At 38.6% G+C, this 15,506-nt stretch overlaps 1 protein-coding gene across 1 annotated transcript in view; it reads right to left on the bottom strand.

Moving 5' to 3' along the window:
• The window catches only part of LOC150088471 (uncharacterized), a 410,148-nt gene that overhangs the window by 51,896 nt on the left and 342,746 nt on the right, over positions 1-15,506 (bottom strand). The window contains exon 11 of the mRNA XM_090369533.1: positions 8,905-9,046. Within this exon, the coding sequence (XP_090225659.1) occupies positions 8,905-9,046 (142 nt within the window). The remainder of the gene's footprint in view (positions 1-8,904; positions 9,047-15,506) is intronic.

Here is a 15,506-nt window from a genome sequence, read left to right on the forward strand (position 1 = left end):
TATATGGAAGGTCACTAAGAATATATCTGAATGTGAATGAAACAAAATTATACATAATATTCTTTTATGATGTAATAAACTTTAAATTGGTGCCTTATTCCAGTTTGATTTTTTGATATCCTTCTGAAGTTAATGTCTAACATTGAATCATAAAATTCTTCAGGCACAGCAAAATGGAAATCATAATAGCCTGAGAAATAGTAACTGCGGGTATTTCTTCAAATAACAAGTTGTAATGAACAGGCATCAGGTCAGGACTTATAAGATGGATAATTCCATCCCTTGAAATGACATTCTTGAAATTATCTTTAATTTTGCTTAAATTGTAGACTTCAGAATTCTTATAAAGAAGATATCACTTTCCATTTCTTTTAAATTTTGTTTATGATGGATTTGTGAAAATAATCTTCCTGTGGCACTGTAACAACTACAAGAGATGGAAGTTCAAGACTATCGAATTCTGAAGTACTCATGTAAATTTACAGCTAAAGCTTCATTTGCATACAGAGCTAAAAGAAAATGAAGTTTACTACACAGTATGCTGTCATTAGCATTAGTAGAGGCATACGATGCAAGAAAGCAAGCTTATGCAGCATTAGGCAAAAAAAAAAAAAAAAAAAACCGCTCCCATTTCACCCCTCCATTTGTTCCAATTACCTGTCCAGCTCAGCCTTTAATTTATTTAGGCTATCAACTTCCACAACAAAGGATGGAAGTCTGTTCCACCAACCAACTACCCGCTGGTTAAATGCAAACTTCCTCACATCTTTCCTACATATGTCTTTCCTCAATTTGAATATATGCCCTCCCAGGTGATTATTCTGAGCACGAGGAAGAATTCCATCAGCATTGAGCATGCTCAAACCATTCAAGGTTTTATACACCTCAATCAGCTCACCAAGCAGGTGCCTAGTTTCCAGACACTGTAATTTGCCAAACTTAAGCCTTTATTTGTAAGAGCAACCTTTTGCTCCATTCACTAATCTTGTTGCCCTTCTCTGTACTCGTTCCAACAGCTCTACATCCTTGTTAAAATGAGGCCTCCAGACCTGTATACAGTACTCAAGGTGTGGCCTGACTATTGCCTTATACAAAGGGATAATCACCTCCTTATCCCTGATAGAAAAATTCCTGTATATCATTGACAAGACACCATGAGCTACTCTTGCAGACCGTCTGCACTGTTCAGAAAACTTCTTATCTGCCTGCACAATTACTCCCAGGTCCTTTTTGTTCTCTACCACTGTACCACAGAGTTGATACGTCACTTTGGGGTTACTGCTTCCCATACGTAGTACTTTACATTTGTCAATATTAAACTTCATTTGCCACCTCTCAGCCCATCTGCCCAACTTTTCCAGATCCTGTTGCAGCAGCATACTGTCATTAGTGTCCTTACCCTGCCTAACTTCGTATCGTCTGCAAACTTGGACTTTAAGCTTGATATTCCATCATCAATATCATTTATAAATACAGAAAATAACAATGGACTCAACGCTGAATCCTGAGGGCCTCCACTAATAAAATTAGTCCACGATGAGCAGTGTGCATTGATTATCACTCTGTCTTCTCCCACTCAACCATCCCTTTATCCATATCAGCAATTTGCCTCCAATGCCACACTGCTCCAATTTGAGTCGGCGCCTTCATAGCCGGGTGGGCAGGAGCAGCAGTGCATAGCACACGGCTTCTTGATTAGACCGCGGTTCGAGCCCGTGACCACCAAATACAGAGGATGCGGAAAGGTCAGGGAATGACCACCGCATATCCCGGAGCAATATGGCCTTAGTTGCTAATGCTCCTAAAAACCAAATAACAACAACATAACAGCTCCAATTTGTTCAGCAGTCTTCCATGTGCAACAGTATCAAAAGCCTTACTAAGATCCAAATATATGATATCAAAGTTATTCCCTGCATCCAGTTCCTTTGTGACCACATCATAGTATCCAATCAAATTGGTCAGGCAAGACTTTCCCTTAACAAAACCATGCTGTGTCTGAGCTATAACTGAAGTCTTGTCTAGATGATCCTGCAGTGCTTCTTTAACCAGTGCCTCCATTAATTTTCCTGGAACAGAAGTTAAACTCACAGGTCTATAATTACCTGTGTCGCCCTTTGATCCTCCTTTGTGAATTGGGGTTACATTTGCACATCTCCAGTCCATGGGTACCTCCCCTGAGTCCAAAGAAGCTCTCATAATTATGGCTAAGAGTTTGCTTACTTCCTTTACTGTCTCCTTTAATATAACTGGGTAGATCCCATCCACCCCAGGTGCCTTTTTATGTTTATCTTCAACAATTTCTCCTCCACTTTCCTCTCAGTTATTACAAAATCATCTATCTCACTGCCAGAGTTTAACTCACCTCTGGCATCCCCCTCCTTGAATAACTCTTCATGTGTGAATGTAGATGCAAAATACTCATTTAGTTTGTTAGCCACCTGAGCAGGATCATCAACAGTTGAACCATCAATATCCAGTGGACCAATCTGATTCATCCCTTTCCTTCTAAAGTTTACATAGGTAAAGAAATCTTTGTTGTTTTTTGTTGCATCCTTTGCCAAATATTTCTTATAATTAGCATTAGCATTAGTAGAGGCATTTGATGCAAGAAAGCAAGCTTATGCAGCATCAGCCAAAAAAAAAAAAAAACCCACTTCCACTTCACCCCTCTGTTCGTTCAAAGTACCTGTCCAGTTGAGCCTTAAACTTATTTAGGCTATCAACCTCCACCACAAGGGATGGCAGTCTGTTCCACCAACCAACCACCCGCTGGCTAAAGGCAAATTTCCGCACGTCTATCCTACATCTGTCTTTCCTCAATTTGAATTTATGCCCTCTCAGGTGATTTTTCTGAGCTAGAGGAAGAATCCCATCAGCATTGAGCATGCTTAAACCATTCAAGGCTTTATACACCTCTATCAGATCACCTCGCTGGTGCCTAGTCTCCAGACACTGTAATTTGCAAAACTTAAGCCTTTCTTCGTAAGAGCACCCCTTTGTTCCATTCACTAATCTTGTTGCCCTTCTCTGTACTCGTTCCAGCAGCTCTACATCCTTCTTGAAATGAGGCCTCCAGACCTGTATACAGTACTCTAGGTGTGGCCTGACCATTGCCTTATACAATGGAATAATCACCTCCTTATCCCTGCTGGAAAAATTCCTGTATATCATTGACAATACTCCATGAGCTACTCTTGCAGCCCGTCTGCACTGCTCAGAGAACTTCATATCTGCCTGCACAACCACCCCCAAGTCCCTTTCATTCTCTACCACTGTCAGTGTAGTACCACATAGTTGATACGTTGCTCTGGGGTTGCTGTTTCCCATGTGCAGTACTTTACATTTGTCAATGTTAAACTTCATTTGCCACCTCTCAGCCCATCTGCTCAACCTTTCCAGATCCTGTTGCAGCAGCATAGTGTCAGTAGTGTCCTTGACAACCCTGCCAACCTTTGTATTATCTGCAAACTTGGACATTAAGCTTGATATACCATCATCAATATCATTTATAAATACAGAAAACAATAATGGACCCAACACTGAGCCCTGAGGGACTCCACTAATAACATTAGTCGACGATGAGCAGTGTCCATTGATTACCACTCTCTGTCTTCTCCCCCTCAACCACCCCTTTATCCATAGCAGCAATTTGCCTCCAATGTCACACTGCTCCAATTTGTGTAGCAGTCTTCCATGTGCAACAGTATCAAAAGCCTTTCTAAGATCCAAGTATATAATATCAAAGTTATTCCCTGCATCCAGTTCTTTTGTGACTGCATCATAGTATCCAATCAAGTTGGTCAGGCAAGACTTCCCCTTAACAAAACCATGCTGTGTCTGAGCTATAACTGAAGTCTTGTCTAAATGATCCTGCAGTGCTTCTTTAACCAGTGCCTCCATTAATTTTCCTGGAACAGAAGTTAAGCTCACAGGTCTATAATTACTTGTGTCAGCCTTTGATCCTCCTTTGTGAATTGGGGTCACATTTGCACATTTCCAGTCTATGGGTACCTCCCCTGAGTCCAAGGAAGCTCTCATAATTATGGCTAAGGGTTTGCTTACTTCCTTTGCTGCCTCCTTTAATATAACTGGATAGATCCCATCCACCCCGGGTGCTTTTCTTGTGTTTATCTTCAACAGTTTCTCCTCCACTTTACTCCCAGTTATTTCAAGATTCTGTAGCTTACTGCTAGAGTTGAATACACCTCTGGCATTCCCCTTGCTGAATAACTCCTCATGTGTGAATGTCGATGCAAAATATTCATTTAGTTTGTTAGCTACCTGAGCAGGATCATCAACAGTTGACCCATCAATATCAAGTGGACCAATCTGATTCATCCCCTTCCTTCTAGAGTTTACATAAGTAAAGAACTCTTTGCTGTTTTTCTTTGCATCCCTTGCCAAGGATTTCTCGTAATCTGCCTTCGCCTGCCTAACCTCCTTTGTAACTTGGTTGCATATCAACTTGTATCTATCATAGGCTTCTGTGTCATGTGTTAATTTATATGTATCCCATGCATTTTTCTTCTCTGCCATATGCCTCATTAGTTCATCTGACATCCATTTTGGCCTAAACCTTGAACAATATTTCTTAGTTGGTATGTAAAGCCTAGTAGCTTCCAAGATAAGTTCTTTGAATGCTTCCCATTTTGAATTTGCTGTTGGTAACATCATCAGTTGGTCCCACTGTATAGAATTTAAATACTGTCTCAGTCCATCGTAGTCGCCTTTACGGAAGCAATAACCCTTCCCTTTACCCCTAATGGTAGTTACCTCTTTCAGTAAATCCCACTTCAGCACACTGTGATCACTGCCACCTAGTGGTTCATTTATCTGCAGATTCTTAATGCATGAAGAATCACTGCTGATAATCAAATCAAGAGTATTACTCCCTCTAGTTGCCTCCCGAACGTGCTGATGTAGAAAACAATCATCCAATAAATCCACAAAAGCCCTGCTAGTGTGTGAGTAACCAGCCCCCAAATTCCAGTCAATATCTGGGAAATAATCTGCCTTTGCCTGCCTAATCTCGTTTGTGACTTGGTTACAGACCAGTTTATATCTATCACAGGCTTCCATGTCACCCATTCCGCCTTTACGGAAGCAATAACCCTTCCCTTTACCCCTAATGGTAGTTACCTCTTTCAGTAAATCCCACTTCAGCACACTGTGATCACTGCCACCTAGTGGTTCATTTATCTGCAGATTCTTAATGCATGAAGAATCACTGCTGATAATCAAATCAAGAGTATTACTCCCTCTAGTTGCCTCCCGAACGTGCTGATGTAGAAAACAATCATCCAATAAATCCACAAAAGCCCTGCTAGTGTGTGAGTAACCAGCCCCCAAATTCCAGTCAATATCTGGGAAATAATCTGCCTTTGCCTGCCTAATCTCGTTTGTGACTTGGTTACAGACCAGTTTATATCTATCACAGGCTTCCATGTCACCCATTATTAATTTATATGTATCCCATGCATTTTTCTTCTCTGCCATAATGTCTCATTAGTTCATCTGACATCCATTTAGGCCTAAATCTTGAACAATATTTCTTAGTTGGTATGTAAAGCCTAGTAGCTTCCAAGATAAATTCTTTGAATGCTTCCCATTTTGAATTTGCTGTTGGTAACATCACCAGTTGGTCCCACCATATAGAATGTGTATAGAATAGAATTGGTTCCACTGTATAGGATGTCCAAAACTCAATTTTGTTAATTGAAGGATTCTGCAAGACGTTTGGGGGAAATTGTTTTTAACTGTGCATGCACTTGTAGGTAGAAGGAATCTGTTTTGTAGAGATGGAATACATTTAAACAAAGTTGGTGCAACAGTTTTTTCCAATATCATTGAGAATACCTTAAATGTTCAGGGAAACTGCTAGTTTTGGCGAATATAGAATATAAATATGCGTTTATCTGATACTACTGGTCAAAGTAATTGACTAGTAGTATCAGATAAACTAATACTCTATGGTATTAAGAAATACATCAGCACAATAAGATTAGTTTTTCATTTTTATAAAATACTAGAAATGTACAAATATCTATCCTTAAAGCTAAGTTATCTTAATTCAATATTGGAAAAAGAAATGCAGAGAACTATTTGAGAATTATTTAATCATATTCATAAAGTTTTACCCTTGAATGAAGGGCTGTCCCAGAATACCCAAGGCCAATTTTATTATTATTATAAAAACGTTTTCTTCTTTCATGGAATTTTTTCCACCCAGTGACGGGTTCTCGTACAAAGTGCATGGGATGGTTGGTTGTGTCCAGTTACTATTATTATTACTGTTGATTGAGGAATTCTTTACAGGTGCTCAGAATTACGGCTTTATAGAGTTCCATGTAAGTGTTCTCTGGGAGGCCTATTGCTGCTAGGTTCTTATGGAGGTGCTTTGCACCATGCTAGTGGTTGACATGGTGATCAGGTGATCATTACTTGTTCCATATGCCACATTTCTTTGACTCCTTGTCTTAGGTCTGTGTACCTCCTGATCTTTTCCCTCATAAGTTTTTTGGAGGTTGTTAATGTTGGGCACTGCTACATTGATCAGGTTGGTAGTCCTTTCCTTCTTGTCAATGTGGGTTATGTCTGGTCTATCGTGTGGAATTGTCTTAGCATTATGGGCCGGTCCCAGTATAGTTTGTGATAGAGTTTTATAGTACAGCCTGGGTTCATACTTGTAATACGGTACACTTTCTTTTATCAACTAGTATTGTTGCACTAACTTCTGATGTATTATCCTGGTGACCTAGTTGTGTCTACGAATGTACTTAGCCTAGGTGATAACCTGCATTCCACAGCAACAATGCCACCTGGCCCTAGTGCACTAGGGCCAGGTGGCATTGTTGCTGTGTCATCTATCACTCTGGAGTTCTTTGTGATGTATTTCCTATAGTTGATTACCTGGTCTTCGACGGCAAGCATGAAGCCTTTGGTCTCAGGAAAGAGCTGCCCATTCATGAGACCTGCATTGGAAGCCATCTTACCTTATCTATGGCTGGTACTAGTGCAGTTGAACAGGAAACACTTTTAATTGATTGGGTTGGGTGGTTTTGCCCTTCAGTTGTGGTAGCCATACAGGAGACAGTGCTATTTGCCCCACTGTCGTCCCTGGAAGACTGACTTTTTGAACCAACACCCCTCCCTAAAGCCTGAATGAGAGTGAATTTATCCTGCAGCACACTTGATGCAGTATGTTCAATATTTCTACTTCTCATCTTTATCCAGCTATGGAGGTGGACCTGTTTAGCTTTGTCTTTTGCATCCAGTGGTGGGTGGTAGTTATTGGGAATGACACAAGATGGCACCACTCTCTTTCTCAGCCGTCACTTCACCCTTGAGGAGGTAGGTCCGATGAAGTGACTTTTGTGATTTTTTTTGTTTTGCAGAGGATTCAAACAGTAGTGCACATGATATTGATGGTCTGGCATCAACAGCCTTGAGGATGATAACACTGTAGTGAAGACTGTTCACTGCAAAACTCGGCATGGTTGGTTTATGCTGGAGTCTAAATGTTTGGTTTCACTTCTGAAGATATTTTGAGAAAAACTGAAAAACAGAGGTAATGCAGATAGAAAGATTAATCATATATGATGATAAATGGACTTTCTGCTATGGTTTCATTACAAAGAAGGAAATATCTGCTCATGTGCTACTTCACACTTTCCTCTGACAAACTAAATCTTTATATTGGGAAGTTTATAACAATCAATTTCCCTGATGAAAAAGTGATGTTTACTGGCATGCATATCCCTGAGAAATTACGGTTAATGTTCAGAACTACATCAAAGTTTTATAAAAGATTCCAGAACATACCCAGAAAAAGCATCCTCAGATATCTCAGCTTTTTACATTTTTACAACAACAAAACATTTATTTATTACTTCCATCATTCTACAGCAAGAATCCTGACCCATGTAAATTTCTGCTATTTCAACTGTAAGAGGCACTAGGGCAAGAAATCTGAATATGACAAAATTTTGATGTGAAATTACAAAAAAAATCTATAAAAAAAAAAAAAAAAGGAAGAAATGAGGAGAACAATGGTTATTGTTCTCCTCAATTCTTACTTTTCTCAAATGTGTTTTATACATTGGTATATGCTTGACCAACTGCTTACAATGGATCAGCTCAATAAGATTAGTATATATGCTTTCATTTTAAATAATATATTAATTTTTTAAATAATTTTAAATAATCTGTTTATTTCTGAATTGTCTAGAAATATTCATATATGGAAAAATTTGGATGCCACATCTTATATAACACAGAAATCTGTTTCCAATTAACTGTAGGCATAGTTTATAACAGATGTCAGTCAGAAAATGGCTTTGACAATTATAAGAAATCTGATTTGGAGTTATTAAAGCTGAAATTAAATAAAATTTTTTGAATTTCTGATCTAGAAGTTGATAAAATTACATCAGGTGTAGAATATATTGTTGCACTGCAATAAGTGTTCTTTATATATATATTTTTTAAAAAGTAACAATGAACTTCTTTTAAAATTCTAATTCAGTTTTGATTTATGACAAAAATTTCATTCTAATGTTGGGCAGTCAAGTCAAAATAAATGTCAACATTTAAAAGTATTTTGTATAAACTATTTTTTTTTTACAAAACTTAAAATTCCACAAAGAAATTTAATCTACAGGGCCAGGCATTGTTGGAAACTTGCTGCAGCAGCCCATATGCACTCCTAGAATTTATTGACCACCATGGGCCCACACATTCTAAAAATTTGTGTATGAAAGGATTCGTGTTGTACTAATATACTAAATAACTTAAATCTTTTGTAAGTTTTTCTTAGTAAACTTACTTTCAGTTACACTGAGATAGTACTCAATATCAATATATCAAAATGTTTAATTAATGTTCTTGTTAAAAAAATATTACCTTGACATCACTTTTTGACTCATAATTATTATGAAGTATTTTCTGTTGTTTTATGACTTGCTGTTTCAGGCTGTAATATTTTTCATTGACATTCTGCCATCTGCTGCGCAAACGCTGCAACTCAGTCAATTTTGTGCCATTCCTAGAAAGATTTCCAAAATTCTATTAAATAAGTTTTCTTTATATTTTTTTAAAAAATATTCTCTATTTATATTAAATCCAATTTACATCATATCATTTCTTATTTTACTGCTGGAGGTTAGGAGGGTTTATTTAGAAGTAAAGCTGATTGTATGTAAATACAAAGATTATAAAGTTAAACTGTTATACAATATAATTAAGAGTTTTTTTGTTAAATATAAAGAAAAACTTTAATTTGAGACTTGCAGCATAATATTTAATTTATAACAAAATTAACTTTTCCATTCCATTATCTTATATAACAGCAAAGTCAGTTCTCATTTCACATTATTTAAAAGATGAGGATGCTGTGACAGCCTGTTTCAGGACTTACTGAGCCCTCATCATATAGTAGGTGGTCTCTTTTAAATAAATGGCAGATTACCTTTTGGTGATACTTTCTTTTTTAAAGTAGAATAGAATTTCACTGCGAAGAGAAATGATGTGCTTGAGCAATAAGCCATTAACTAGGCAATTTAAATCTTGCTGGCCATAAAAATGCATGAAAAGACAAGACAGTCCCTCCCTCCCCTCAACTTCGTATAATAGGATGAAAATTTCTACATTAATGGTGCATACAAACATAGCAATTTGCTGTGTAAGCTGTTGGTTAAGGAAATGCATTATGATCAGCCTCGTGTGAACTGGGGAGCCAGAAACTCTTTCAATTTCTGTATCGCTAATTATCAATTGGGTGATAATCATCAACATTCCAAATAGCAGGAGAATTTGATAACCTAACAAAATTTCCATGTTATAAATGTAATTACACACTGAAAACAATGTATGTTATTGTGTGTGCTCATTTTAAAGTTGTAGAATTGTAAGAATTTATGGCTTTGAGCAAAATTTCCACTGGGCAGGGGCATTTTGGGAAGCAGAGACCTAGATATAATATATCACTGCCACAGTTCCATGTATGCCAAATTATCATTAGACAACAACCATAATTATATTCCTACAGCACTACACATAAAATTACCATGAGTGATATGTGCATCTGACTTATGCTTCAAAAATCCAGGAATCAATTAAGAGTAACTTTATTCAAAAGACAAAATGTTTTTAAGTCTCTGAGATGATTGTAAAAATAGGAACACTAATTATACAATGTAACTAGATGCAGAAAATTAATGCAACAATTATGGCTAGACCTGGCAAGGTGCAATCCTGGTACCAGAATACAGAGGTACCCAACAGTCATATTAAAATAAAAAAGAAACTAAGGAAATACTCTCCTTTAGCAATGCAAATATATGTCTCCCAGAAGATGCATCTTCACAAAGTTACAGCTGTCAGTTACAGGCTCCGCAAAAACGATAAGTGTTTGCCTTTTATTTACATGATTGTTGTTTTATATTGTACTTAATACGTAGTCATATAGTTATAGTTACGCTGGTTATTTTTATTTTAATTTAGATAAAGAGTTTTTGTGGATTTTACTTACGATAGGTAAAACCGTTATTTTTGTTCGATTTTTGAAGCCATTGTTTTTGTATATAGGGAATTCAAAGTTTTTGTAGGGAATTCAAATTTTTTAATTGAGGTAGCTAGGTAGCTCTAACGCATAATTATATAGTAATACGCTTCACTGTTTCTATTTCATAGTTTCTATTCAAATACTACTGAAATTTAATTTATTGATTTTATTAATTTAAACTACCATGCCCCGAACTAGAGCAGCAAAGCAACGGGCACAAAGTGGCAGGAGTGTTGTGACTCGGGGGAGAACTGAGGGGGACGATTCTCCAACGCGTCACAGCCTAAAAAAATGTGCAACTTGTGAAATGTTTGCCGAACTCTCTGGAACGGAACATGATATTGCCATGGGGGATGTCTTTGTGTGTGCGCGATGTAAGGAGTGTAAGGAAATCAGGCGACAACTCAGCGTTGTTATGGGCCTATATGAGAGTTTGAAGGACAGGGTGGATGCCCTCGAAGGAAATAAATTGAGGGGCCCATCAAGCTCTCAGCTGCCCACATCAACGCCAGAGCTTGCACTTGGTCATCGCGCAACACAGCGGCAAACCCCAAGGCAGAATGCGCTGGTCCCACAGGAACTATTAGTTGTTGGTGACTCTATTGTCAGGGAAACGGGGAACATGCTATGTAAAAAGGATAGGTGGAACAGGACCAGGGTATGTCTGCCAGGGGCAAAGGTTGATGACGTTGTAGAGCGGATATCATCTTTCAAGGGCACAAAAGGTGATATAGTTGTACACGTTGGCACTAATGATATTAAGAGTAGGAGACCGGCAGAATTACTCAACAAGTACAGGTCACTGTTGAAAAAAAGCCGAGAATTAGGGTTGAATTTGAAAGTGTCTGCAATTCTGCCCAGACACGATAGGAGGGAGTATATGATGAGAACCTTGTCAATCAATTCGGCCCTGGAAAGATTGTGCAAGGCTCAAGGGGTAGAATTTTTTTCAGCCTGGACTGTACTTGTTAACAGGAGAGATTGCTTCTACAGGGATGGGATACACTTAAATAGAAAGGGTGCAAGAATATTTGCTGATGCTATCGAGGCAGTGTTAGGTGGGTCGGAAAACTGCTAGCTTGGGGGGATACAAAGACTAATAGTTTAACAGTAACCGCAGGCAGAGGTGAAGGTGATTCTTGCACAACTTCTATTAGAATAAGAAGCGACCTGGAGCGAGGGGTGTTGGGGGTTTCAGGGACGGATGGCAGTCATCCTGGAATAGTTGGGTATATGGGATGTGTTAGGGTAACAAGGAATAGGCATAGGAGCATGTATGCTTGTATGTATACCAATGCTAGAAGTATAGTAAATAAATTTGATGAATTTGAAGTGTTGGTCAAGACATCAAAGGCGGATATTGTTGGGATAGCAGAGACGTGGTGTCACAAAGATATAAGGAATGCAGAACTGGAATTTGGGGAGTACAATGTGTACAGAAAGGATAGACAGGACAGAAAGGGAGGAGGTGTTATGCTGTTAATTAAGAAAAACATAAAATCAAAAGAAGTGCATCCAGTTGATAGAGATGGACAGTGCACTGTTGAGTCAGTTTGGTGTGACATAAGCACTGCAAAAGCAAAAATAAGAGTAGGAGTGTGTTACAGGCCTAATGACTCGAATGAGTACAATGAACAATTGTACAGAGAAATAGAGTGGGCCAGTAAATCAGAATGTCTTATAATGGGGGATTTTAACTTCCCAGATATTGACTGGAACTTGTGGGTTGGTCACTCACACGCTAGTCAGACTTTTGTGGATTTATTGGATGATTGTTTTCTGCAGCAGCATGTTCGAGAGGCAACCAGAGAAAGTAATACTCTTGATCTGGTTATCAGCAGTGATCATTCGTGTATTAAGAATTTGCAGATAAAGGAACCACTAGGTGGCAGTGATCACAGTGTGCTGAAGTGGGATTTACTCAAAGAGGTAACTACCGTCAGGGGTAAAGGAAAGGGTTTTTGCTTCCGTAAAGGGGAGTACACTGGTCTCAGACAGTTTTTAAATTCTGTACAGTGGGATCAACTGACGATGTTACAAACAGTAAATTCTAAGTGGGAAGCATTCAAGGAATTAATCGTGGAAGCTACTAGACTTTTCATACCGATGAAGAAATATTGTTCAAGGTTTAAGCCTAAATGGTTATCAAATGAACTAATGAGACTCGTGACAGAGAAGAAAAATGCATGGGATGAATATAAATTATCAGGCGACGCAGAAGCCTGTAGCAGATATAAGCTAGTCTGTAATCAGGTCACAAAGGAGGTTCGGCAGGCAAAGGCGGATTACGAGAAATCTTTGGCAAAAGATGCTAAGAAAAACAGCAAGGATTTCTTTACTTATATAAACTCTAAAAGGAAGGGAATGAATATGATTGGTCCACTTGACATCGATGGTTTGACTGTTGATGATCCTGCTCAGATAGCAAACAAACTGAATGAGTATTTTGCATCTACATTCACACGTGAGGAATTATTACAGTTTGAAAATGGAAGAAGGTTATCAAATTGTAGCAGTGTGCTTAATGATTTTGTAATAACTGAGAGCAAAGTGGAGGAGAAATTGTTGAAGTTAAACATAAGAAAGGCACCTGGGGTGGATGGGATCTATCCAGTTATTTTAAAGGAGGCGGCAAAGCAACTAAGCAAACCCTTAGCCATAATTATGAGAGCATCCTTGGATTCAGGGGAGGTTCCCACGGACTGGAGATGTGCAAATGTATCCCCAATTCACAAAGGAGGTTCGAAGGGTGACACGAGTAATTACAGACCAGTTAGTTTAACTTCTGTTCCGGGTAAAATAATGGAGTCGCTGGTTAAAGATGCATTGCAGGATCATCTAGACAAGACTGCAGCAATAATTCAGACACAGCATGGGTTTGTTAAGGGAAAGTCTTGTCTGACAAATTTGATTGGTTATTATGATGTGGTCACAAAGGAACTGGATGCAAAAAATAATTTTGATATCATATACTTGGATTTCAGGAAAGCTTTTGACACTGTTGCGCATGAAAGACTACTGTACAAATTGGAGCAGAATGGTATTAAGGGTAAGTTGCTACAATGGATAAAAGGATGGTTAAGTGGGAGAAGACGGAGGGTGGTAATCAATGGGTGCTGCTCTTCGTGGACTAATGTTATTAGTGGAGTCCCACAGGGTTCGGTGTTGGGTCCACTGTTGTTTTGTATATTTATCAATGATATTGATGAAGGTATATCAAGCTTAATGTCGAAGTTTGCAGATGACACGAAGGTTGGCAGGGTTGTTAATGACAGTCATGGCAGTGTGCTACTGCAACAGGATCTAGATAATTTGGGCAGATGGGCTAAGAAGTGGCAACTGAAGTTTAACCTTGACAAATGCAAAGTACTGCATATGGGTAGAAGTAACCCCAGAGAAACGTACCAACTGTGTGGTACTACACTTAAGGTGGTAGAAAATGAAAAAGACCTGGGAATAATTGTGCAGTCAGATATGAAGTTTTCTGAGCAATGCAGACAGGCTGCTAGGGCAGGTCACGGGGTTTTGTCAATGATATGTAGGAATTTTGCTAGCAGGGAAAAGGAGGTGATTGTCCCTCTGTATAAGGCAATGGTCAGGCCACGCCTTGAGTACTGCGTACAGGTCTGGAGGCCTCATTTTAGGAAGGATGTAGATTTGCTTGAGCGTGTACAGAGAAGAGCAACACGATTGGTGAGGGGAATGAAGGGATCCTCTTACCAAGAGAGGCTTAAGTTCTGCAAATTGCAGTGGCTGGAGACTAGGCACCTGCGCGGTGATCTGATTGAGGTCTATAAGGCCTTGAATGGGTTGAGCACGCTGAATTCTGATGGGATCCTCCCACTTGTTCAGAATACGAACCTACGGGGACATAAGTTCAAATTAAAAAGGATAGATGTAGAATAGATGTGCGGAAATTTGCCTTTAGCCAGCGGGTGTTTAATTGCTGGAACAAACTTCCATCTGTCGTTGTGGAAGTTGATAGGTTAAATAAATTTAAGGAGGAACTGGCCAGGCATTTGGAGGGTATGGTGTGATTTTTTTTTTTTTTTTTTTGGCTGATGCTGCATAAGCTCCTACACTTGCTTTCTTGCATCAAGTGCCACTACTACTACTACTACTACTACTACATCTATCAAAGTTTTCTTCACTACATTTTGTCCACAATATACAATTGTAATGAAGAAAAACTTTAGAGTAGGATGATAAATTACTTCAGGTCTCTCTGTAGAGGGTGGCCACTGATCAGACTCATTCTCAGAAGTTAATGGAAGGAAACTTACAAGAACTGACTGCACTCAGTGGTGATGAAAAAAAAAAGGGGGGGGGGGGGAAGAGAATTACAAAGCAAAAAAAAATGGTTTGTGTGTAGATAGTTTTATGTGAAACATTCTTGGCTTGGAAGAGGTTTGCGAAATCAAACCAACAGCATAATTACCCATTTGATTGTAGCCATTTGAATGGCTACAATCAAATGGCAGTTGCAGGAAGTATGATTGTAACAAAAAAGTTACGATAATTTGCCTCTGGCAGAAGCTGCAGATATCACTTCCATCACATTTTGTGATCGATCAGATTTACTCTGTTGAGGTGCCCCCAAGGTTGTTTCAAATCAACAAAACTCTAGTAAGTGTGAATAAATTAATGACTACTGCTGTAAACCTGACTGATAAAGCTATTAAGGTTTGTGGGAATGAAGTTTCTCAATACAGTCCCCAAAATTAAGATAATCACATATAATTCTGCAGTTAAAGCACTGCATTCTAAGGGAAGTTGCTGTGAAAATACAATATTTGGAAAAATGACTGCTTACCAACTTTAGTGTTTGTTTTAGAACCATCCACTGTGTATATTTGGGTGTAACAATACTGACTTGAGTGGGCTGCATGCAACTAGACAATAATCTGGTCTGAGATAGTATACTTTTCCCAGTGTTCAAAGT

This window comes from Mastigoproctus giganteus, chromosome 3 (genome assembly GCF_048544385.1).
Source record: "Mastigoproctus giganteus isolate SK-2022 chromosome 3, ASM4854438v1, whole genome shotgun sequence".
NCBI classification, from domain to species: Eukaryota; Metazoa; Arthropoda; class Arachnida; order Uropygi; family Thelyphonidae; genus Mastigoproctus; species Mastigoproctus giganteus.